The sequence below is a fragment of the Triticum urartu genome, chromosome 7A, assembly GCF_056163025.1.
Source record: "Triticum urartu cultivar PI428250 chromosome 7A, HENAU_Tu73, whole genome shotgun sequence".
Classification (NCBI taxonomy): domain Eukaryota; kingdom Viridiplantae; phylum Streptophyta; class Magnoliopsida; order Poales; family Poaceae; genus Triticum; species Triticum urartu.
This window is the reverse complement of record NC_141879.1, coordinates 244,686,441-244,711,004: the sequence shown is the minus strand read 5'-3', so window position 1 is coordinate 244,711,004 and position 24,564 is coordinate 244,686,441. Positions and strand designations below refer to the sequence as shown.

The 24,564-nt window shown below is 45.2% G+C and overlaps 1 protein-coding gene and 1 non-coding gene across 2 annotated transcripts; one reads left to right on the top strand and one right to left on the bottom strand.

The window, feature by feature from the left end:
- Nucleotides 1–21,681: 21,681 nt before the first annotated feature.
- On the bottom strand, nt 21,682–21,832 carry LOC125526072 (U4 spliceosomal RNA). The gene has a single exon (XR_007291539.1). It is a non-coding gene; the product is annotated as a U4 spliceosomal RNA (small nuclear RNA).
- A 753-nt stretch (nt 21,833–22,585) lies between these two features.
- LOC125522945 (uncharacterized) lies at nt 22,586–24,038 on the top strand. The gene is made up of 2 exons (XM_048687985.2): nt 22,586–22,962; nt 23,272–24,038. The coding sequence occupies exon 2, from the start codon at nt 23,336–23,338 to the stop codon at nt 23,777–23,779; it is 444 nt and encodes a 147-aa protein (XP_048543942.1). The 5' UTR covers nt 22,586–22,962; nt 23,272–23,335; the 3' UTR covers nt 23,780–24,038.
- Nucleotides 24,039–24,564: the final 526 nt, after the last annotated feature.

Here is a 24,564-nt window from a genome sequence, read left to right as displayed (position 1 = left end):
TCTCGGGGTTGACTTCCGTCCCTAACCCTAATTTATTTGCCCTTGTTCATTGTGCCATAACTCCTCATTCGTAGCTCCGTTTTGGGCATATAGCATATCAAAATGTTCGTCTCGGAGAGCACATCATTTCATCTCATTGCATCATTTTCATTTGAGTTCATCTGGATGCCTGAAATGCTGTTAGAAGAGTGCTATTTGAGATAATTGTCAGATCTGCTGCTCCAATTAGATATTTGTCATTTTTGCCATGATTATTGTGTGCATGATATGCCCATGAGCTCTACATGTGTTTTGTTATATGTTTTGCCATCTATTCAGAGGTGCAACCCATGTATTTTTGTGATGTGTGTGGTGACTAGCACAAGCTTGCAAAGTGGAGTATTCGTTAATGCTGATTTCAGGGACTTAGTATTTCCACTAAGTCCTTGAGCTGTTTATCTCAATATGCCATATATTCTTGTTGTTTCCTAGTGATCCGTGCCTCTTTTGAGGATGATCAGTAAGGGTGTTTTGTTGATATTGTAGTGCTCTATCCATCCATGTCTTTGTTTTCAATTATGGAGCATCCTAGCTTGAGTCAATCGAGCTCTACTTTTGCTATTTCGTGAATCTGGGCAGATTGTCTACTTGTTAGCGATTTTGCCGAGGATGTTGTAGTTGATCCGTGCATGCTATGCTATTGTTCTTGACATATCTAGCTTGTATTTTGTGTATTCTTGATGGTTGTATGCTTAGATTGTCATGACTTGCTCTATAGTGAGTGCATCGAGCTCGTAAACATGCCTACTTGATATCTGTTTTCAGCATGCTCCAGTTTTCACTAAGTGTGAGAACTGATTATGTTTTTGCCATGTTCACATGCTTGCAATTGTATTTTTTGATCCCTTTTGGCTCAAGGTAACTAAGGGGATTTTGTTAAGATCTATGAGTAGCTCCATGCCATGCTTTACTTTGTCATGTTCAGGTCCTGTAGCATATTGTTTTCATGCCCCAAAGAGTGCTATCTGATCTGAAATTCCAGGCAAGTGTTAATTTCACTAAGTCTGAAATCTGTTTGCCAAATGCATTTTTGCCATGCTTGTTTGGACCTGTTAATGGATGATTTGGCCGTAGCTCAGTGCTAGACTTTTGTTAAGCATCTTGAGTGGATCCCTGCCATGTATTTTGATGCCATGTTTGGCTGCTGTAGCATGTTCATCTTGTTGCATTTAGATGGCTACTTGCTGTAAATCGCAGAACGTTGTCATATTTGAATTGCTTGCCGTTTCCAAACCGTAACTCCGATTCCGGCGTTCTTTATATCGTTTTCAAGCGATTTCATCTAACCTTTCTAGTGGCACACTTTGATTTCCATGTTGAGGCTAGGTTCATTCATACCTTGCCAAATCTTGCATATGCATCACATATTGCATCCCGCATAGCATACCATCTTTGCATCATGTTGTTTGAGTTTGCACGTGGTTGATTGTGTCCTTGTTGCTTATTTGTCTTGTTTGGGTAGAGCCGGGAGACGAGTTCGCTAACGAGGAGCCCGTTGAGTTTGCTTTCGAGGATCCAGTCAACTCTGACAACTTTGCAGGCAAGATGATCATACGCTCGAAATCACTACTATCTTTGCTTTGCTGGATGCTCGCTCTTTTGCTATGCCTATGCTACGGTGCCTACCACTTGCTTATCATGCCTCCCAAATTGCCATGTCAAACCTCTAACCCACCATGTCCTAGCAAACCGTTGATTGGCTATGTTACCGCTTTGCTCAGCCCCTCTTATAGCGTTGCTAGTTGCAGGTGAAGATTGGAGACCGTTCCTTGTTGGAACATTATTTTACTTGTTGGGATATCATTATATTGCCATGTTATCTTAATGCATCTATATACTTGGTAAAGGGTGGAAGGCTCGGCCTCTCGCCTAGTGTTTTGTTCCACTCTTGCCGCCCTAGTTTCCGTCATATCGGTGTTATGTTCCCGGATTTTGCGTTCCTTACGCTGTTGGGTAATAATGGGAACCCCTTGATAGTTCGCCTTGATTAAAGCTTTTCCAGCAATGCCCAACCTTGGTTTTACCATTTGCCACCTAGCCTCTTTTTCCCTTGGGTTTCCGGAGCCCGAGGGTCATCTTATTTAAACCCCCCCCCCGGGGCCAGTGCTCCTCTGAGTGTTGGTCCACCTGTCAGCTGCCGGTGGCCACCAGGGGCAACTCTGGGCTGGCCTACCCGTACCTAAGACAATCTTAGTGTGCCCTGAGAAAGAGATATGTGCAGCTCCTATCGGGATTTGTCGGCACATTCGGGCGGTGTTGCTGGTTTTGTTTTAACTTGTCGAAGTGTGTCGAGGAACCGGGATACCGAGTCTGATCGGAACGTCTCGGGAGGAGGTCTATTCCTTCGTTTACCGTGAGAGCTTGTCATGGGCTAAGTTGGGACTCCCCTGCAGGGATTTGAACTTCCGAAAGCCGTGCCCGCGGTTATGGGCAGATGGGAATTTGTTAATGTCCGGTTGTAGATAACTTGAACCTTAATTTAATTAAAATGAATCAACTATGTGAGTTGCCATGATGGTCTATTCTCGGCGGAGTCCGGGAAGTGAACACGGTGTTGGAGTAATGCTTGCGCAGGTTGTTCTCTAGTTTCTCATTCGCACTTTGCCTCCTCTCTTCTCGCTCTCTTTTGCGAACAGGATAGCCACCATATATGCTAGTCACTTGCTGCAGCTCCACATATTTACCTTGCCTTACCTTTAAGCTTAAATAGTCTTGATCGCGAGGGTGCGAGATTGCTGAGTCCCTGTGGCTCACAGATTACTTCCAAACCAGATGCAGGGCCGGATGATTCCGCTCCAGATCTCGCGCTTGAGCTCGAGTGGGAGTTCGATGAGGGCTCTCAACGATACTACATGTCTTTCCCTGATGATCAGTAGTGGTGCCCAGTTGGGGGTGATCGGGACCGTGTCGCATGTTGGGTTATCTTTTATTTTGGCGCCGTAGTCGGGCCATGAGTGTTTGAATGTTGTAATGTTATTTATGCACTTTGATTGACGTGGCGAGTGTAAGCCAACTATGTATATCCCCTTTATTATTTATATTACATGGGATGTTGTGAAGATTGTCTAACTTGCGACATTGCTTTCAATGCGGTTATGTCTCTAAGTCGTGCCTCGACGCGTGGGAGCTATAGCCGCATCGAGGGCGTTATAGCGCCCCCCTTTCCTTCCCCCCCTCTCTCCTTCCCTCTCCTCTCCTACTCCCACATGGAAGGGGGGAGTCCTACTCCCGGTGGGAGTAGGACTCCTCATGGGGCGCGCCTAGGGTGGCCGGCCCCCTCCCCCTCCTCCGCTCCTTTATATACGGGGAGGGAGGCACCCCTTGGAGACACAACAATTGATCTCTTGGATCTTTTAGCCGTGTGCGGTGCCCCTCTCCACCATAGTCCACCTTGATAATATTATAGCGGTGCTTAAGCGAAGCCCTGCGATGGTAGAACATCAACATCGTCACCACGCCATCGTGCTGACGGAACTCTCCCTCAAAGCTCGGCTGGATCGGAGTTCGAGGGATGTCATCGAGTTGAATGTGTGTAGAACTCGGAGGTGTCGTGCATTCGGTACTTGATCGGTCGGATCATGAAGACGTATGACTACATCAACCGCGTTGTGCTAACGCTTCCGCTTTCGGTCTATGAAGGTACGTGGACACACTCTCCCCTCTCGTTGCTATGCATCACCATGATCCTGTGTGTGCGTAGGGAATTTTTTTTGTAATTACTATGTTCCCCATCAATCTTGTGATCACTTGACTTGGGTAGCAATGTGTGCCTTAGAATCCAGTTTATGGTAGGCAGACCAGACAACAAGTAGTGGACAGATCCAAACTTATGAGCATCCAGAGCAGCATCTGGGATCTCTTTGTACATGTTGGCCATTGTGTTGTGGTCTTTCTTCTTCTCAACATAAATATCCAAGTCATCCTCACTTTCTTTTGGGCCTTGATCAACTGAGCCCATTCATCAACAGAAGATTGGTACCTGGTACCCTCAGACATCCAAACGATCTTCCCATCTGGATAGAAATGGGCAGTGAAGTAAAACTGCATGATCAACTCATCGTTCCACTTGGTGAGCTTCTGGGCCACAAAGGCATCAACTCCACATGCCTTGAAGCTGTCATAGACACCTGGATAGTGATCTTCATTCTCTTGGATGTATTCGCAGTCAACCCATTTCATGTCACACATGATGGGCTTCTTGTCAAGCAACACTGTCTCATAAAAATCTTGCTGTTCTTTGGTGTGAAACCTGTAGTCCACAACAGTCTTATCCTGATAGCGTATGGATCAGACTGTCTCCATAGTCTCAATCGTGCATCCTTCCTGATTTTCATATTTTCTGCAACTGGATGTGCATCATTGTGGTCAGGGATCTTGGGTTTCAGCTTCCTTAGCACCTGAGTTTCATCTTCTTCAGCAGCTTCAAGCACTGGGGCCTTGTTCTTTTCCTCAGCAGGAATGTTTCTAGTGCTTCTCTTGGGTTTAGGCTTCTGAGATGGAGCAGTAGCCTTGGGAGCAACTTTGGGCTTAGATGGAGCAGCCCCTGATCTAATTGCATCTCCCATGAGCTTTTGAGCCTTAGGAGCTGGTGCAGCATCCTCTTCCTCTTCATCATCATCTCTCATAATTGATGATCTACCAAGCACTCTGGCAGTGGTCTTCTTGACCATTTCCTTCCTTTTCTTGCCTTCTCCAACTGCCTCTTCATATGGCTTGGAGGTTTCAGCAGTGGAGTGGATGCTCTGGCCTTAGACATGGGGACTCTCTTTGCTAGTGCCTTCTTATGCATCCCTGGCTTGACTTTAGCAGCTAAGCCATACTCCTTTTTAGCACCTTTTTCTTTGAAGTGGCCTCATCCTCAACAGCCACATAATCTTCATCCTCTGAATCAGAAATTCTCTTCTTCCTTGTTCTGGTGTCTGCTTTGGGCAAGTTGCTTGGTGTGCTCCTGCTGCCATCATCATAAGAACTGGAGGGACCAGTGCCCTCACTCATCTGGACCTATTCTTCAGGTTTGTTCTAGCTGTCACTTTGGTCAGACATCTTGCAAGCAAACTGTCAGCAGACCCTGTGAATAGATTATAGATGAGGTAGAGTAGATGAGCATCACAAAGTACAGGAGTTTTGCAAAACAGATGACTTAAAAACTTAGTTTTAGTTCTTCACAGAAAGCATTTCGGGGCTACCGATTTGTAAACTCGGTGATACCGAAGCAGCTTTTGGAACCTAAACTAGTGAACTCGGTCAGACCGAGTCACAGTTCGGTGGCACCGAGACTGCTAGCATTTCATAGAGAATTGAACTCGGTCACACCGATTCGTAATTTTCGGTCAGACCGAAAACGCATGTGCAATGGCCTAAGCCAAATCGGTGAGATCGATTTCTACAACTCGGTCGGTCCGAGATGAATTCAGCGGAGACCTAATCCTAAATTTTCAAATCAAAACTAATCTACGGGACATTTTCGCTGGACAGTACGATCTCAATCGTGGCAAGAATCATGGCAAAGCAATGTGCTAAGAATCAGAGTTATGGATTAGCACAAATATCAAGTTCGTACCCTAGTTCGGTGGAGAACTTGCTACGGCGGCAACGGCGGGGCAGATTGCCATTGATGGCGGTGGAGACCAGCGGCGGGAGGTCGCTGACGACGAGAGGATGATCCAGAGACCCGAGGAGGCAGAGTAGGTTATGCACGGGCGAAGAGGTTTCAGAAAAATTTCCAAAATTTGACCCATCGGTATATATAACATGACCCTGTCGGTGTGACCGAGTGGAACAACTCGGTGGCACCGAGATGCAAAGCTGCAGGCAGTTACTGCAACTCGGTGTGACCGAAAGGTTCTAATCGGTTGCACCGAGATTGAAAACCTAGATCAACTAAGTGATCTCGGTAGGACCGAAAAGGATGAATCGGTCAGACCGAAATACACAAAGAGGTTTTGGACGTTTAAGTCTATGATGAATCGGCAACTCCGAGTGCTCCTCGCACAGAGTGGTTCAAATCTGACTTGATCAAACTTTGTGATGTAGCATGAATAGAGTTTGGGACGAGAAAAGCATAGATAGCTAGAGGGAGTTCTTAGGCATTCTTGTCCATCCATTTGGCAAAAATAGAAAAGGCCAAACAATCAAAGCAACAAATGGATGTCCTCAAATGAGAAAAACATGCAACCAACATGCTCACACAATTAAAATGGCAAATGAAATATGTGACAAAGCATGCACAAACACTCTAGCACCTATCAAGCAATTGGCGATGAATAGGTCATCTATATATGAGTATATTGACTTAGGAGTCAAATGAGAACATTTGATCATAGGTCATACTCATTGTTTAAGCACAAGTGGGGTTACCACTTTTTCATAAAGCATTGTTATGTTCACACCGTTAGAGTTGCTTTAGCTCAATTGATTAGAGTAAAGCTCCCCCTAGATGTGATATCCCCCCTAAGAGGGATCAACTAACCTTGGGTTTTGTCGATGATGACTTCATGTAGGTGTTGAAGATGTGGATGCTCAATGTTGATGTAGATCATTCGGAGCAATCCTTTGGAGTGAGTTGCACTTTCAATACCTACACGGGTTAGTCCCACAAGAAACAAACAAGGATATCCATAGACATAGAGTGATGTGTACACAAGATGATGTCCATGGAAGCATTAGGTTACCTTGTCCCTTGTCTTACCAACAAGAGGGTTTGTGACTCCTTGAACTAGTGCAAGATATGAAAGTTGTTTGCACTTGTCCTTGCCAAAATGATACGAGTGAAGTATGTTAGCAGAGTCACCCTCAAGAACTCTCTAGTTCCTCTTCTTCGGGATCCACACCATGTTGATGGGAATCCTTGGAGTTGTAGTCGTACTTGATGACGTGGAACTTAATGTAGTCTTGGGAACCCGCTTGACCAAGGCTTTGGGAGCTTCCTCGAATGCATCAATCTCCTCTTGAAGCTTGTCCTTGCCTTTTTGCTTGTGGTCTTGTGGTGGAAGATCATCTTGAGATTGTGTTCCTTTGAAAGAAGTAGGATCATACTTCTCTTGTTGAGGAACAAACTTCGTCTTGGGGTATTGATCTTCTTCCCACTCAACTCCATTGGCATTGAACTTTCGTTCAAAACCAACACCTTGATTCTTCCGATGTCTTCCTTCCTTGCGTACAATTTTCTCAAATTGCTTACTTCCGGCAAGGCTCTTGTAAACACCTTTCTCTATAATTCCCTTCAATAAGCTATTTTCTTGCTCAAGTGTAACTTGTCTAAGAGAATCATTAGTGGAATCAAGAGAGCTACTAGAAGCAACAACATTGAATTTAGCATGATTTTTGTTACTACTAGATGAAGAACCTTTCTTGTTCTTGTTGCTAGATTTAACTTGTGGCATGTAAGTAGACAAGAGTAAACGCTTGGCAATGTAAGAAGAGCTTTTCTTGTGAAGATCATCATTGATTGCCTTTAAAAACTCATGTTCTTGCTCAAGGTTGAGCTTTTCAAAGCGTAGCTTATCATGAGTCTTTAAAAGCTCTCGATGATTTTCCAAGGTAGTTTCATGAGCTAACTTAAGAGTTTTTAGTTCTTTAGTTAGGTGCTCAATCTCCTTATTATCAAAATCATTCGTTTTATCTTGATTATCATGATTAATAGCAAGCTCATCATAGTTTTCATAACTAGAGTTGTCAACAACTAAATCATCATCTCCTAGCAAATCATCTTCATCACTATTGAAATCAACATACTCGGGGTGTGTTACCTTTGGAACTTTAGCCATGAAGCATCTCCCAATTCCTTCATTTGGTGAGTCAAATATGTCGAAGGAGTTGGTTGTCACGAGTGCTAGTCCGGCAACACCTTCATCTTGAGTATATTCGGAGTCAGAGTGATAACTTCTTTCGGAGTGATTGTCGGAGTCGGAACCGGATACCCATTCACCCACATGAGCTTGATGTCTTCTTTGTGTGTAGTTCCTTGATGACTTGTCCTTCCTTTCCGTGTCCTTGCCTCTTTGAGAGGGTCTTCGTTCATAATGATCATCTCTACTCCTCTCTCTTAATGGCGAGTCTTCTCTTCTACTCCTTCTTTTCAAAGAATCTTCTCTTCTTTTGTAGGGGGGCGTACATTCATTGGAGTAGTGTCTGGGTCTTCCACAATTGTAGCAATTACGCTCATGACTAGAATATCTTTTGTCATTGTAGGACCTTGACTTGGAACTCCTTTCCTTGCTTCTAATCTTGTAGAACTTGTTGAAGTTCTTCACAATTAGACTCAATTCTTCATTGAAGGTTTGCTTCTCACTTGAAGGTCACCTCTTCACTTCCTAAGCCGGCAATCTCATTTGTGATGAGAGCAAGCCTAGAGTACATTTCAGCGACGCCTTGACCATCCTTCATTTTGAACTTGTCAAGCTGACTTTGAAGCACGTCCAATTTCGATTCCTTGGCAGATTCGGTACCTTCATGCATATCAATCAAAGTATCCCAAATTTCCTTTGCATTCTCAAGACGGCTGATTTTGTTGAATTCTTTGGGGCATAATCCGTTGAAGAGAATATCACAAGCTTGAGCATTGTATTGTAGCATCTTCAACTCTTCCGTGGTAGCTTCACGGTTTGGTTCTCTCCCATCGAAGAATTCACCTTGCAAGCCAATACACACAATAGCCCAAACGGCGGGGTTATGTCCAAGAATATGCATTTTCATCTTATGCTTCCAACTAGCAAAACTTGTACCATCAAACTAAGGACCTCTATGGTGGTAATTTCCCTCACTAGACGCCATACTCTCCTAGGTTGTGAAACCAAGGCTATGACCACTAAAATCTATGGAAATGAAAGCAAATGGGGACCAAAGCTCTGATACCACTTGTAGGATCAAAAGTATGTCTAGAGGGGGGTGATTAGACTACTTGACCAAATAAAAATCTAGCATTTTCCCAATTTTAGTTTTTGACAGATTTTAGCAACTTAGCACAAGTCAAGCAATCAACCTACACATGCAATTCTAAGAGTATAGCAGTGGAAAGTAAAACAATCGCATATGAAGGTAAAGGGAGGAGTTTGGAGTGTGCAAACGCAATTGGAGACACGGAGATTTTTGGCGTGGTTCCGATAGGTGGTGCTATTGTACATCCACGTTGATGGAGACTTCAACCCATGAAGGGTAGCTGTTGCACGAGTCCACGGAGGGCTCCACCCACGAAGGGTCCACGAAGAAGCAACCTTGTCTATCCCACCATGGCCGTTGCCCACGAAGGACTTGCCTCACTTGGGTAGATCTTCACGAAGTAGGCGATCTCCTTGCCCTTACAAACTCCTTGGTTCAACTCCACAATCTTGACGGAGGCTCCTAGGTGACACCTAACCAATCTAGGAGACACCACTCTCCAAGAGTTAACAAATGGTGTGTTGATGATGAACTCCTTGCTCTTGTGCTTCAAATGATAGTCTCCCCAACACTCAACTCTCTCTCACAGGATTTGGATTTGGTGGAAAGATGATTTGAGTGGAAAGCAACTTGGGGAAGGCTAGAGATCAAGATTTATGTGGTTGGAGTGGAATGTCTTGACCTCAACACAAGTGTGGGTGGTTCTCTCTTAGAAAATGTATGTTGGAAGTGTAGGCATGTTCTGATGGCTCTCTATATAAATGAAGAGTGGGTGGAGGGGTATAAATAGCCTTCACATGAAATCTAACCGTTACACACAAATCACCAAACTTGGTAGGACCGAATCATGAAACTCGGTCAGATCGATTTAGTTCAAAATGTGAGCGTTAGGATTCTCGGTGGGACCGACATGTCAACTCGGTGGGACCGATTTCGTTAGGGTTAGGGCATAACGTAATATCGGCGAGACCAATTACACAAACTCGGTGAGACCGATTTTGGTAATGGACTAACAGAGAGTTGGCCAGGCAAACTCGGTGGGACCGATTCGCTCATCTCGGTTGGACCGAAACGTTACGAAAGGGAAATGGAGAGTTTGCATTGCAATCTCGGTGGGACCGATCTCTCATCTCGGTTTGACCGAATTACGAAGGGAAACATAGAGATTACAATCCCATCTCAGTGAGACCGAGATCCCTATCGGTGAGACCTAAAAGACTAGGGTTTCTGTCAGTGGCTATGTCAACTGAACTCGGTGGCCCCGGATAGAAAATTTCGGTGGGGACGAGTTTGACTTTTGGTTTGGGACATATGTGGATGTGAGAAAGTAGTTGAGGGCTTTTGGAGCATATCACTAAGCACTTTGAGCAAGAAACTCATTAAGCAACACCTCATCCCCTCTTAATAGTATTGGCTTTTCCTATGGACTCAATGTGATCTTGGACCACTTAAAATGAAAAATGTAGAGTCCTGAGCTTTGAGCTTGAGCCAATTCTTTGTACTTAGAATTTTGAGGGATCCACTTTTCTCATCCATGCCATGCCAATCATTGAGCTTTCCTGAAATGTTTATCTTGAAATAGCATTAGCTTAATGAACTATATGTTGTTAGGAATTACCAAAACCACCTAGGGATAGTTGCACTTTCAGTGTTGTCTTCAAACTCAGGATATATAGGTAGATGCTCCTTGTCCAGCAAGTAAGTCCCTATGCCCATCTTAGAGTTGATGAGCTCCTGAATATGTGAAGCATATCCAAAACTCCTCTTTTGATCAGCAACAGTCCTTTTGATCGTTTCTACAATCAAGCTCATAACTTTGAACTTCTGGGGAACATAAAAAAATTGCAGCATGTTGATGGAGTGTCCTCTGATCATCTTGTGATCTCCTGACTTGGGTAGCAATGTGTGCCTTAAGATCCAGTTGCTCGTAGGCAGACTAGACAACAAGAAATGCACAGATCCAAGCTTGTGAGTTTCTAAAGCCTTATCAGGGATCTCCTTGTACATGTTTGCCATTGAGTTGTGGTCTTTCTTCTTGGTGGCATACACATCCAAGTCATCTTCATGTTCCTCTGGGGCATTGATTAGCTTGGCCCATTCATCAACTATGGACTGGTACCTGGTACCCTCAGACATCCAAACTATCCTCCCATCTGGATAGAAGTGGGCAGTGGAGTAGAACAGCATGATCAACTCATCATTCCATTTGGTGAGCTTTTGCCCAATGAATTCATCTACTCCACAAGCCTTAAAGCTGTCATACACTCCAGGGAAGTGATCTTCATTCTCCCGGATGAACTCACAGTCCACCCATTTCATGTCACACACTATGGGCTTCTTGTCAAGCAGAATAGTCTCGTAGAAATCTTGTTGTTCCTTTGTATGGAACCTGTAGTCAACTGCAGTCCTCCTCCTAACAGCATAGGGATCAGACTGTCTCCACAACCTCAGTCCTACATCTTTCCTGATGTGCATGTCCTCAGCGACTGGGTGAGCATCATTATGGTCAGGAATTTTGGGCTTCAACTTCCTCAAAACATGAGAATCATCTTCTTCTTCTTTAGCTTCAGGCATTGAGGCCTTGTTCTTCTCCTCAGCAGGTATACTCCTGGTGTTCCTCTTGGGCTTCGGGGGTTTCTGAGCAGCAGCTTTGGGAGCAGACTTGGGCTTAGATGGAGCAGCCCCTGACTTGATTGCATCTCCCATAAGCTTCTGAGCCTTAGGAGCTGGTGCAGCATCCTCTTCATCCTCATCTTCTTCTGAATCTCTAATAATGGAGGATCTACCAAGTACTCTAGCATTGGTCTTCTTGACCCTTTCCTTCCTTTTCTTTCCTTCTCCAACTGCCTCTTCAGTTGGCTTGGAGGTTTCAGTAGTTGAGGCTCTGGTCTTTGACATGGGAATCCTCTTTGCTGGAGCCTTCTTGTGCATCCCTGGCTTTGTTATAGCAGCTGAGCCATACTCTTTCTTCAGCACCTTTTTCCTGGAGCTGACTTCTTCCTCAACAGCCACATAATCCTCATCCTCAGAATCTGAGGTCTTCTTCTTCCTTGTTCTGGTGGCTACCTTGGGCAAGTTGCTTGGTGTGCTCCTGCTGCCCTCATCAGAAGTGCTAGAGGGACTAGTGTCCTCACTCATATGAACCTGCTCCTCAGACTTGTTATGGCTGTCACTTTGATCAGACATCTTGCAGGCAAACTGTCAACAGACCCTGTGAATAGGTTGTAGATGAGGTAGAGTAGATGAGCATCACAAAGTGCAGAATTTTTGCAAAACAGATGACTTAAAAAAACTCAGTTTTAGTTCTTCATAGAAAGCATTTCGGATCTACCTATTTGTAAACTCGGTGATACTGAAGCAGCTTTTGGAACCTAAACTAGTGAACTCGATCAGACCGAGTCACAGTTCGGTGGCACCGAGACTGCTAGGGTTTCACGGAGAATCGAACTCGGTCACACCGATTTGCAATTTTCGGTCAGACCGAAAACGCATGTACAATGGCCTAAGCCAAATTGGCGAGACCAATTTCTACAACCCGGTCAGTCCAAGATGAGTTCGGCGGAGACCTAACCCTAATTTTTCAAATCTAATCTAATCTACTGGATGCTTTCGCTGGACAGGATAATTTCATACGTGGCAAGAATCATGGCAAAGCAATGTGCTACGAATCGGAGTTAAGGAATAGCACAAAGAGCAAGTTCATACCCTACTTCGGCGGTGAACTTGCTACGGCGGCAACGGCAGGGCAGATTGCCGTTGACGGTGGCGGAGACCAGCGGCGAGAGGACGATTCAGAGACCCGAGGAGGTAGAGCAGGTCACGCGTGGGTGAAAGGTTTTGGAAAAAAATTCCAAAATTTGACCCGTCAGTATATATAACCTTACCCTGCCGGTGTGACCGAGTGGAACAACTCGGTGGCACCGAGATGCAGAACTGCAAGCGGTAACTGCAACTCGGTGTGACCGAAAAGTTCTAATCGGTTGCACCGAGATTGAAAACCTAGATCAACTTAGTGATCTCGGTGTGATCGAAATGTATGACTCGGTCATACCCAAATGCACAAAGAGGTTTTGGAAGTTTAAGTCTATGATGAATCGGGGACTCCGAGTGCTCCTCACACAGAGTGGTTCGAATCTGACTTGATCAAACTTTGTGATGTAGCATGAATAGAGTTTGAGACAAGGAAAGCATAGATAGCTAGATGGAGTTCTTAGGCATTCTTATCCATCCATTTGGCAAAAGAGAAAAAAACCAAACAATCAAAGCAACAAATGGATGTCCTCGAATGAGTAAAATATGCAACCAACATGCTCACACAATAAGATGACGAATGAAATATGTGACAAAGCATGCACAAACACTCTAACATCTATCAAGCAATTTGGCGATGACTAGGTCATCTATATATGAGTATATTGACTTAGGAGTCAAATGAGAACATTTGATCATAGGTCATACTCATTGTTTAAGCATAAGTGGGGTTGCCACTTTACATAAAGCATTGTTGTGTTCACACCATTAGAGTTGCTTTAGCTCAATTGATTAGAGTAAAGCTCCCCCTAGATGTGATATCCCCCCTAAGAGGGATGAACTAATCTTGGGTTTTGTCGATGATGACTTGATGTACGTGTTGAAGATGTGGACGCTCAATGTTGACGTAGATCATTCAGAGCAATCCATTGGAGTGAGTTGCACTTTCAGTACCTACACGGGTTAGTCCCACAAGGAACAAACAAGGATATCCGTAGACATAGAGTGATGTTCACATGAGATGATGTCTATGAATGCATTAGGTTACCTTGTCCCTTGTCTTACCAACAAGAGGGTTTGTTACTCCTTGAACTAGTGCAAGATATGGGATTTTTTTGCACTTGTCCTCGCCAAAATGATATGAGTGAAGTGTGTTGGCGAAGTCACCCTCAAGAACTCTCTAGTTCTTCTTCTTCGGGATCCACACCATCTTGATGGGAATCCTTGGAGTTGTAGTTGTACTTGATGAAGTAGATCTTGATGTAGTCTTGGGAACCCACTTGACCAAGGCTTTGCGATCTTCTTCAAATGCATCAATCTCCTCTTGAAGCTTGTCCCTGCCTTTTTGCTTGTGGTCTTGTGGTGGAAGATCATCTTGAGCTTGTGTTCCTTGGAAATAAGTAGGATCATACTTCTCTTGTTGAGGAACAAATTTCGTCTTGGGGTATTGATCTTCTTCCCACTCAACTCCATTGGCATTGAACTTTCGTTCAAAACCAACACCTTGATTCTCCCGTGTCTTCCTTACTTGTGTACAATTTCCTCAAATTGCTTACTTCTGGCAAGGCTCTTGTAAACACCTTTCTCTATAATTCCCTTCAATAAGCTATTTTCTTGCTCAAGTGTAACTTGGCTAAGAGAATCATTAGTGGAATCAAGAGAACTACTATAAGCAACATCATTGGGTTTAGCATGATTATTGTTACTACTAGAAGAAGAATCTTTCTTGTTCTTGTTGCTAGATTTAACTTGTGGCATGTAAGTAGACAAGAGTAAACGCTTGGCAATGTAAGAGGAACTTTTCTTGCGAAGATCATCATTTATTGTCTTTAAGAACTCATGCTCTTGCTCAAGGTTGAGATTTTCAAAGCGTAGCTTCTCATGAGTCTTTAAAAGCTCTCGATGATTTTCCAAGGTAGTTTCATGAGCTAACTTAAGAGTGTTTAGCTCTTTAGTTAGACGCTCAATCTCCTTCTTATCATCATCATCCGTTTTGTCTTGATTAGCATAATTAATAGCAAGTTCATCATAGTTTTCATCACTAGAATTGTCAACAAGTAAATCATCATCACCTAGCAAGTCATCTTCATCACTATTGAAATCAACATACTCAGGGTGTGATACCTTTGGGCCTTTAGCCATGAAGCATTTTCCAATTCCTTCATTTGGTGACTCAAATATGTCATAGGAGTTGGTTGACACAAGTACTAGACCGGCAACACCTTCATCTTGAGTATATTCGGAGTCGGGGTGATAACTTCTCTCGGAGTGATCGTCGGAGTCGGAGCCTGATACCCATTCACCAACGTGAGCTTGATGTCTTCGTTTTGTGTAGCTCTTTGATGAATTGTCCTTCCTTCCTTCCTGAATCCTTGCTTCTCCGTGATGTTCTTCATTCATAACGGTCATTTCTAATCCTTCTCTCTCTTGGTGGTGATTCTTCTCTCCTACTTCTTCTTTTAGGGGAATCTTCTCTTCTTTTGTAGGGAGCCGTACACTCATTTGAGTAGTGTCCAGGGTCTTCCACAATTGTAGCAATTACGTTCATGACTTGAAGATCTTTTGTCATTGTAGGACCTTGACTTGGAACTTCTTTCCTTGCTTCTACTCTTGTAGAACTTGCTGAAGTTCTTCACCATTAGGCTCAATTCTTCATTGAAGTTTTGTTTCTCACTTGATTATGTGGTAGCATCACATGAGGCTTTGTAAGCACCACTTGACTTGTTGTGAAGCTCTTCCTTATCCTTGAGTGACATCTCATGAGCAACAATCCTTCCAATGACTTCCGTTGGCTTGAGATCTTTGTAATTGGGCATCATTTGGATCAATGTGCACACGGTATCATATTTTCCATCCAAGGCTCTTAGGATCTTCTTGATGATGAATCTATCGGTCATCTCTTCACTTCCTAAGCCGGCAATCTCATTTGTGATGAGAGCTAGCCTAGAGTACATTTCAGCGACACCTTCACCATCCTTCATTTTGAACTTGTCAAGTTGACTCTGAAGCACATCCAATTTGGATTCCTTGACGGAGTCGGTACCTTCATGCATATCAATCAAAGTATCCCAAATTTCCTTTGCATTCTCAAGACGGCTGATTTTGTTGAATTCTTCGGGGCACAATCCATTGAAGAGAATATCATAAGCTTGAGCATTGTATTGCAACATCTTCAACTCTTCCGCGCTAGCCTCACGGTTCGGTTCCTTCCCGTCAAAGAATTCACCTTGCAAGCCAATACACACAATAGCCCTAACGGCGGGGTTATGTCCAAGAATATGCATTTTCATCTTATGCTTCCAACTAGCAAAATTATTACCATCAAAGTAAGGACCTCTACGGTGGTAATTTCCCTCACTAGATGCCATACTCTCCTAGGTTATGAAACCAAGGCTATGATCACCAAAGCTATGGAAATCAAGGCAAATGGAGACCAAAGCTCTGATACCACTTGTAGGATCGAAAGTATGTCTAGAGGGGGGGTGATTAGACTACTTGACCAAATAAAAATCTAGCCTTTTCCCAATTTTAATTCTTGGTAGATTTAAGCAACTTAGCACAAGTCAAGCAAACAACCTACACATCCAATTCTAAGAGTATAGCAGCGGAATGTAAAAAAATTGCATATGAAGGTAAATGGAGGAGTTTGGAAGGAGCAAACGCAATGTAGACACGAAGATTTTTGGCGTTGTTCCAATAGGTGGTGCTATCGTACATCCACGTTGATTGAGACTTCAACCCACGAAGGATAACGGTTGCGCGAGTTCACGGAGGGCTCCACCCATGAAGGGTCCATGAAGAAGCAACCTTGTCTGTCCCACCATGGCCATCGCCCACGAAGGACTTGCCTCACTAGGGTAGATCTTCATGAAGTAGGCGATCTCCTTGCCCCTACAAACTCCTTGGGTCAACTCCACAATCTTGACGGAGGCTCCCAAGTGACACCTAACCAATCTAGGAGACGCCACTCTCCACAAGGTAATAGATGGTGTGTTGATGATGAAATCCTTGCTCTTGTGCTTCAAATGATAGTCTCCCCAACACTCAACTCACTCTCATAGGATTGGATTTGGTAGAAAGATGATTTGAGTGGAAAGCAACTTGGGGAAGGCTAGAGATCAAGATTTATGTGGCTGGAATGGAATATCTTGACCTCAACACAAGTGTAGGTGGTTCTCTCTCAGAAAATGTATGTTGGAAGTGTAGGCATGTTCTGATGGCTCTCTCAGAAAATGTATGTTGGAAGTGTAGGCATGTTCGGATGGCTCTCTCTACTAATGAAGAGTGGGTGGAGGGGTATATATAGCCTCGACACAAAATCTATCCGTTACACACAAATCACCAAACTCGGTGGGACCAAATCATACAACTCGGTCAGACCGATTTAGTTCATAATGTGACCGTTAGGGTTTTCGGTGGGACCGACATGTCAACTCGGTGGGACCGATATCATTAGGGTTAGGGCATAACGTAATCTCGGTGAGACCGATTACGCAAACTCGGTGAGACCGATTTTGGTAATAGACTAACCAGAGAGTTGGTCAGGCATTCTCGGTGGGACCGATTCGCTCTTTCGGTAGGACCGAAACGTTACGAAAGGGAAATAGAGAGTTTGCATTGCAATCTCGGTGGGACCGATCGCTCATCTCGGTTGGACCGAAACGTTACGAAGGGAAACAGAGAGATTACAATCCCATCTCGGTGAGACCGAGATCCCTATCGGTAGGACCGAAAAGACTAGGGTTTGTGGCACTGGCTATGTCAAGTGAACTCGGTGGCGTCGGATAGAAAGTTTCGGTGGGGATGAGTTTGACTTTTGGTTTGGGATATATTTGGATATGAGAAAGTGGTTGAGGGTTGTGGAGCATATCACTAAGCATTTTGAGCAAGAACCTCATTAAGCAACACTCCACCCCCTCTTAATAGTACTGGCTTTTCCTATGGACTCAATGTGATCTTGGATCACTAAAAATGAAATGTAGAGTCTTTTGCTTTGAGCTTGAGCCAATCCTTTTGTCCTTACCATTTTAATAGGTCCACTTTCTAATCCATGCCATGCCAATCATTGAGCTTTTTCTGAAATATTTATCTTCAAGTAGCATTAGCTCAATGAGGTATATGTTGTTAGGAATTACCAAAACCACCCAGGGATAGTTGCACTTTCATCCCCATAGTGGCCTCCTCCTCCTTTACCCGCCACCTCCCCTCTCTGCAACAATGCCTCTGTGTTGGCCGACCAAAACCTTTCTCCGTAGACACTACCCACCAACGGTGTCACCTTTCTTCACGCGCACCAGTCATGCCTAAGGTTCCGCATCCCGTCGTCGCTCGTGTGGTGCTGGCGGCTTTTGTGGCAGTGGGCGCGCAAGATTTGGGGCTCTCACGGCGCAGGGTGCGCTGGATCGGTGCTTCGGGCGCCATCGTCCATGTCGACATACCCCCCCCCATTCATTACATCTGTGTTGTGGCACTCTAATTAGGAGGAGGAAGCCATCGCCCCCTTCTCCCCATTCCCATTGAGGTCGAGCCTAAGCCCAAGGACCCAATCAAGGTCCTATTCGAGATCCCCACCCGCAAAGAGTGCTGCTACGAGCGCCACGCCCCCAGTTGACGAGCTTGGGGAGAAAGGTGTAGATTGAGATCGTCACACTCCGCTCCTTTGGGGAGGCCGAGCACGAGAAAAGAGCTCAACTGTCATTGAAAAGCTGACGAACCTACTATAGTGATGACCTAGACCAGGGGCGGAGCTGGGCCCCGGGCACCCAGGGCCCAGGCCCGGGGCATGGAATTTCTGCTAGGCTATTATATATGTATGATACTCTGCAGGCCCGGGGTACAGCCCAGTAAAATGAAGGGCCAGAGCGTCATGGGCTGTCTCACCGCATGCCAAGGGACGCACGCACGAGGAGACCTCCCACTCGCGCACGCATGTGACAGGAAAATAGGAAACTGACGGACGCACGCACAACACGAACCTGTCGATTTCTCAAAGAAAGAAAAACCCACATGAATCTGTCAGGAGACGCCAACGACCGCGTAGCCGCCGCTGACCTAACTCGCACGCGACACACACAAGATCAATCTGCAAAGTCCAAACTCCAGCGCTTGCGCCGACGCCGCCGTCCACCGGCGTCTCGGCCACCGCCGTACCACCCTCCTGTGTGGCTCTGCGCTGTTCGCCCAATCGCCCGACGCGCCTAGCTTCTTGACTGCCATACCTACCTTGATATTTTTTTGATGGTTTCCCCTCATGCTTCCACTTGTATCATGTTCTACAATGTCGGTGTGAAATCTGTCTTAGTGTGTATCACTCCAAAGTAAAATTTAATTGCAATAATGTGTATGTATCAAGTCATATATCTAGTGTATTATTGAACTCATATTAATCTAATTGCCCATTTCATTTCATATTGTAGAAAGAGAAGATGAAAAGATTTTTTCACCGGTCTCCGAAACGAGTGTGTCTACACTTATCTTTTCAGATGGAGGGAATCAAGCAACTGAGGGGGTGAGTTTTTAGATTTATATCAATCATAATTGTTTCACTTGATGTTTACTCCTTCTCTTATGAAATTTTGCTTTTAATGTCTTGAAGGTGTTGGCCCTTCTTCCACCGATGATGAGGTTATGTGAGGCACTGATGAAGCAAACCATCGATTCGATACTCTTTTTTATCACATACTATTCTTTGTAGTTCTTCATGTGTTTTTACCTATTTTGTTGTATCGTTAAGCATTGAGCTAAAATTCTTAATTTTTCATGCAATTGAGCCATATTTTGTCTGGGTATCTTTTGTGGTAGCTAAAAGCCTTATAAACGTCAAGTTTTTAACTTTGGGCAAAAATCTTTTTTTTGGCCCGGGGCTTGCTCCAATCCTGGCTCCGCCACTGACCTAGACGAGCTCCTCAACGACGACGATGAGGAGGGGTACAACCGCCTTGATTTAGTATATAGTTAGCAATGTCGAATAACGACTTTGCATGTGTTTAGTATTTTCAAATGCCACCTAACGACATTTTTAAGTCACAAATTATATGTAAACAGAAGGCATTTCGGCCCCTATTGAAAATCTGCCTATTTCTAGTTTAGTTTCCGTGTTTGCTTTCGGTGTAGCCACTGTATGAATGGCTTAATGTTAACTTCAAATTTCAAGAAAATGCAAAAGAAAGTTTGTGGTTTTATGATTTTGTGTTTACACACAGGCCCTACAACTTCCCAAATGTTGCGAAGCGCACTGCATATTGTTTTTGGTGACCCCCAATTCGACAATTTATGCTAGAATTGCTCTTACAGCCGGATAACAATATGGTAGAAATCACAAAAAGATAATGTTAAACTAAGTAGAAATCACCAAAAAAAAACTCCAGGGCTAAAAAAATCTCAAAAGTTGTAGTTGAACTCATCATCTTTGCACAATCATAGCTCTCATCAACGATAGTCAACGTTGAGAAATTCATGCACTGAAATACCTACAATATATGTAATGACTAAATCGCGTTAAAGTATTGTAATAGTAGATCTTCACCCTAGTCTAGACAGGCAATTGTACCGGCATTGCCACACTAGGGCGATGATCTTTCTCGTAAATGCTTGAAAGAAGGGACTGCCGAAGAAAACAACGTTGTCACTGAGGATGACGCAGAGCAACGTTCTTGGACATAACCCAAAACCAACCCGTAGTCACGAAGAACAATGGGAATAAAACTTACAAGTATGGATGGCAGCGGGGCTGCTCCCCACCAGAGAGTGCCTTCCCATCCCCATCCCCATTTAGCAATCAGGGACACTTTCTTTCTCGTCCCCATCCCCATCAGGTTCAGGGATTAGGTTCCCATTCAGAAGACAAACTGAAACAACATTGTGATATTTTCATGATCTTTTGGACATGCAAAAACACCTGGCTTTTGTAACATATACATAGCATAATAAAAATAAAATAACTTTTATACGCCAAATCACAAACAATAATGCGCTAGAGACAACATTACATATACACGTACGATTTTGGGGCATAGCAGGGGATGGGATGGGGTAGACCTTCCCAACCCCATCCCCGCATTAGATTGCGAGGATCAAATATGTTCATACCTTTCTTTAGGGAAACACTTTGTATCTATTCATGAAACATCATGCAGTACAAAAAACGTTTTTTGTACTGCATGATGTTTTTGCAGGAACGAGACAATTGTCATCCGTACTTACAAGCTCTTGGTAACGGCGGAACAAGCTCCACCAGGAGACGAAATGTCCTTCCCTTTTGGCTTACTATGGTTGGAGGCAAAGCATTGACATGAGCTCGCAAATTAACATGAATTTGGTCATTTTTCTATTTATAAATGTGATTTATCATCACTGGAACTGTTGTTTTTCTATTTGAGTGGTGCTCAATTGATAACAGAGAACCTCAAAGTGCAATGTTTATTTTGTTTCTTCCAAGTGTAACATTGTATATATTTAATTGAACAGTAATGCTATTCAGTTGACTTTTGTTGGGAGAGGATGGCAAATCGAACATTTTTATGGCACCTTATATTGTCACGGGACGACAAATTCGGTTTGCGAGCACATCGAATCCTAACAAAGAAAATGAACTGAAACAAATTTGCCATGCTTGTCATCTTCGTCCGACATAATTTGCCATGCAAATTGTTTGTATTTGCCATATTTCTCAGCTGACATTTGCTGGTTGAGAGACCTTTTATTAAATAGGACTCTAATATCCAGCAAACGTCAGATTTTAAGACATGGCAAATCAAATGTTTTTCATGACAAACTATGGCAATTTTAGTTGACGAGCATGACTATCTATTTCAGTTTATTTTAATTTTTATCAGAAAATTATCATGCTTGCAAATTAAACCTGTCATCATCCCACATCAATATAAACTTGTCATCATCAAACATCAATAACATTAGATTTGCCATGCCTAAAAAAAATCTGAAGTTGGATTTCAGCAATTTATCGTTAAAATATATATTCAAAAGCACCTAAAATATTATAATTTAGGATTGTAGGACTTTACCCTCCCCAAAGGAAAGGAGCCCTTTCAGAAATTCTCAATGGCCCCAAAGGGCCAAAGAGGGGGTTTGGAAATAGTTTTCAACCAGCAATTGACACACCTGTGTATAACCTCACTAACTGCGTCATTGCCCCAAGCGCAAAGATGCTTCCCAACGTGCGCCCACCCCGTGGTCTTATCACCTCCTCCACCTCTCCTTCCTCGGTCGCCAACCGATGTGGGACAAAAGACATAAACGCAGCGACCCTGCCTGCCGTACCGGCTCTCCTCTCATGGGCCGCGTCCCGGACGAGGCAGCGCCGCAGGCGAATGGGCCGCGTCCAAGGCAGGCATCGTGTTCCTCTGCCACCGCTGCTGGCGTGCGCGATCCGCTACGCTGAAAATGAAAAGCGAGATATCGCCTTCGTGCACGTGTGGCCGTCTGAAAATGTAGCATCAGTGCATCACGAACGAGAAAAGAGCAAAGCTACGTGATTCTGCTGCTGCTGCGGCTGTCGGCGACAGCAGCAGACAACGCGTGGCCTGCCCATCCCCCGTTCCAGTCCACGGTGAACTCAACTGAAACCCTCCACCCTCTCAAACTTCTCGTGTAAGCACGACGGAGATCGAGCATCTAGCACCCGCTGCTGGCCAGCCAGGTGAGGCGACTCTGACAGCGGCAGAGCAAAGCCACTTGTACACTGACCGGTGAGTACGCGTCGTTGTGGCGCACCGGCGACCGGTGGAGTGACGGCGAAGTCTATACCACAAGGGGTCAGGCCAGGCACGAGCACGACCCGGTCGCCGCGCGCGCGCTGGGCTCTGCCTTTCCGTGTGTCGGAAGCGAGCGCAGCTGCCTGTGAGCGTGAGTGTGAGTGATCGGCGTACGTAACAGCAAGGGGGCGTACGGCAGCAAGTGGTTAAAAATCCGGTGAGATTTGTCGCGGGATTGCCGGCTGGGGGAGCCACCTCGCCTTTCCGATGACATGGACCTGTTGTAGGGAGAGCTCAAGAGTGAAGAGAACCTACTCCCTCACCCACAACAGTGCGCCCTCCCGCTGCCGCCGCTTGTTTGCTTTGCCACTCTTTCCTGCGTGCTCTCCCTCTCACCTGCTGCTGCCAATATCTCAATGCCCACCAACCTGAAGATTCACCGCACCATCTCCCACTGGTACTAGTAGTATCCACCCCGTCTTCGTGTAGCTGTGCCCGTGCGGGATTGTTTCGGAGCCACCGGAGCCGGGGACTTCTCGAGATAAGCTGATGTCGCCTGGGACTCGGGCATCGTAAAACAGAGGTCTGTTCTTACCTCAGCGTTCCGTGTTCTTGTTCCTGTTGCTCCGGTGTGCCTTGCTATGAGATTCTCTCGGTGTACATGTCCTTGCGCTCTTCTAGGATTGATGTGCCGTTGATTCTTAGCTTCATTATTGGGTCGATATTCATATCCTGTAGCTCCACTTTCAGCTCTCGCATCTCAGTATATATGCTCTGCTAAATGCTGGAATGGGCACTGAAACCAGCTGGTTGATCAAAGGACACTTCCTTCGGCATGTTCAGATAAACGTCTCCACCTGCTCTTGACTTGATTTCTTTGGCCACTTTGCAGTTCTAGTGCCCCTGACCAACCAGCAAGTCCCCTTCTCAAGTTGGTTTTTTCGCTCTGCCCTGCCATGGGTAAGCCTAGAGGGAAGGCCAAGAAATCCGCTGAGGATGCGAGGGACGACGACGACGGCAGTGGCAGCGAAGAGGCCGCTCCGACCGACCACAAGAGGAGCGGCAGTCCTCTGAAGCCTCTCGGGGACGACGGAGCCGGCGAAGAAGTGGAGGACATCGCCAAGGTCGCGGAGGCCGCAGACAGCGTGAAACCGGTCGTGCCAACCAAGGGTGCCGACGGCACGGTTGGCGGTAAAGTTCCTGACGGAGCGATGAAGAGGCCGCGGCGGCGCCAGCGGCGTCTGCAGGTGAAGCGAAGCTCCGAGTCGGTTGAGGACGTCGGCGACAAAGACGGTGACGACGTGAGGACGAAATCGAACGGGTTCCGGCGAAACGGAAGCCGCCGGAAGAACTCTACTCCCCGGCGGGCAGCCGAGGCGGGAGTAAGTGTCAGTGTGTGATCGGTGGGTTTAGCAAATGGGCATTGATAGGATGTGCTACTGATGCTGGTCTTTTACTTTTATGTTACTAGCACTACTCTACTAGCAGTACTTTGTTGCATGGATCGTCAAACGTACGTCTAGAATCTACTCCTAGATGCTTCGTGTCTGTGAGCATGAGCATGTTTTTTAGAGATTATGATGAGCATATGCCATCATGCCTAGTTGTATGTTCTTCCACTCGTTTTGGATAACAAGGTGGCTGTGGCCTTAGGTGACTTAACTGCACTGGCGGCTACTGTTACTAATTGATATAGTTTGTGTTGTACACACATTCTTGTCATGATAGAAACAAAACTAGATGTTGGAATCTGTGAATTTTTTTTGGAAAATGATTGTCGACCGGCCGAAGCGCTCGCTCACGTGAGTTACGGGCCCAAACACGTCTCCTTACCCCTATTATCTCTTCCTCCTCTCGATTTTCTCTCTCTCTCTGGTAGCCCCCCCCCCACACACACACACAGATCTAGCCCAGCCACGCCGCAATCGCAACCCCTTCGACGTGCCCCGTCCATACGAGCTCTCCTCCATGGTCGCCGCCTCCTCGACAGAGGCAACACATTGGTGACCAGGAATTCCACAGCAGCGGGATTAGTTACAACCAACGGAAGACTTATTGAAATAATAGGGAATATTGTCATTTACAGATGTTGCGACCGGTGGCCATGGTTCCTAGGACCCGGCCGTACCCATGTTGCATGAGTCGACAACGACCAGTAGCTACCGGCCACCGATGTGCAACCGGC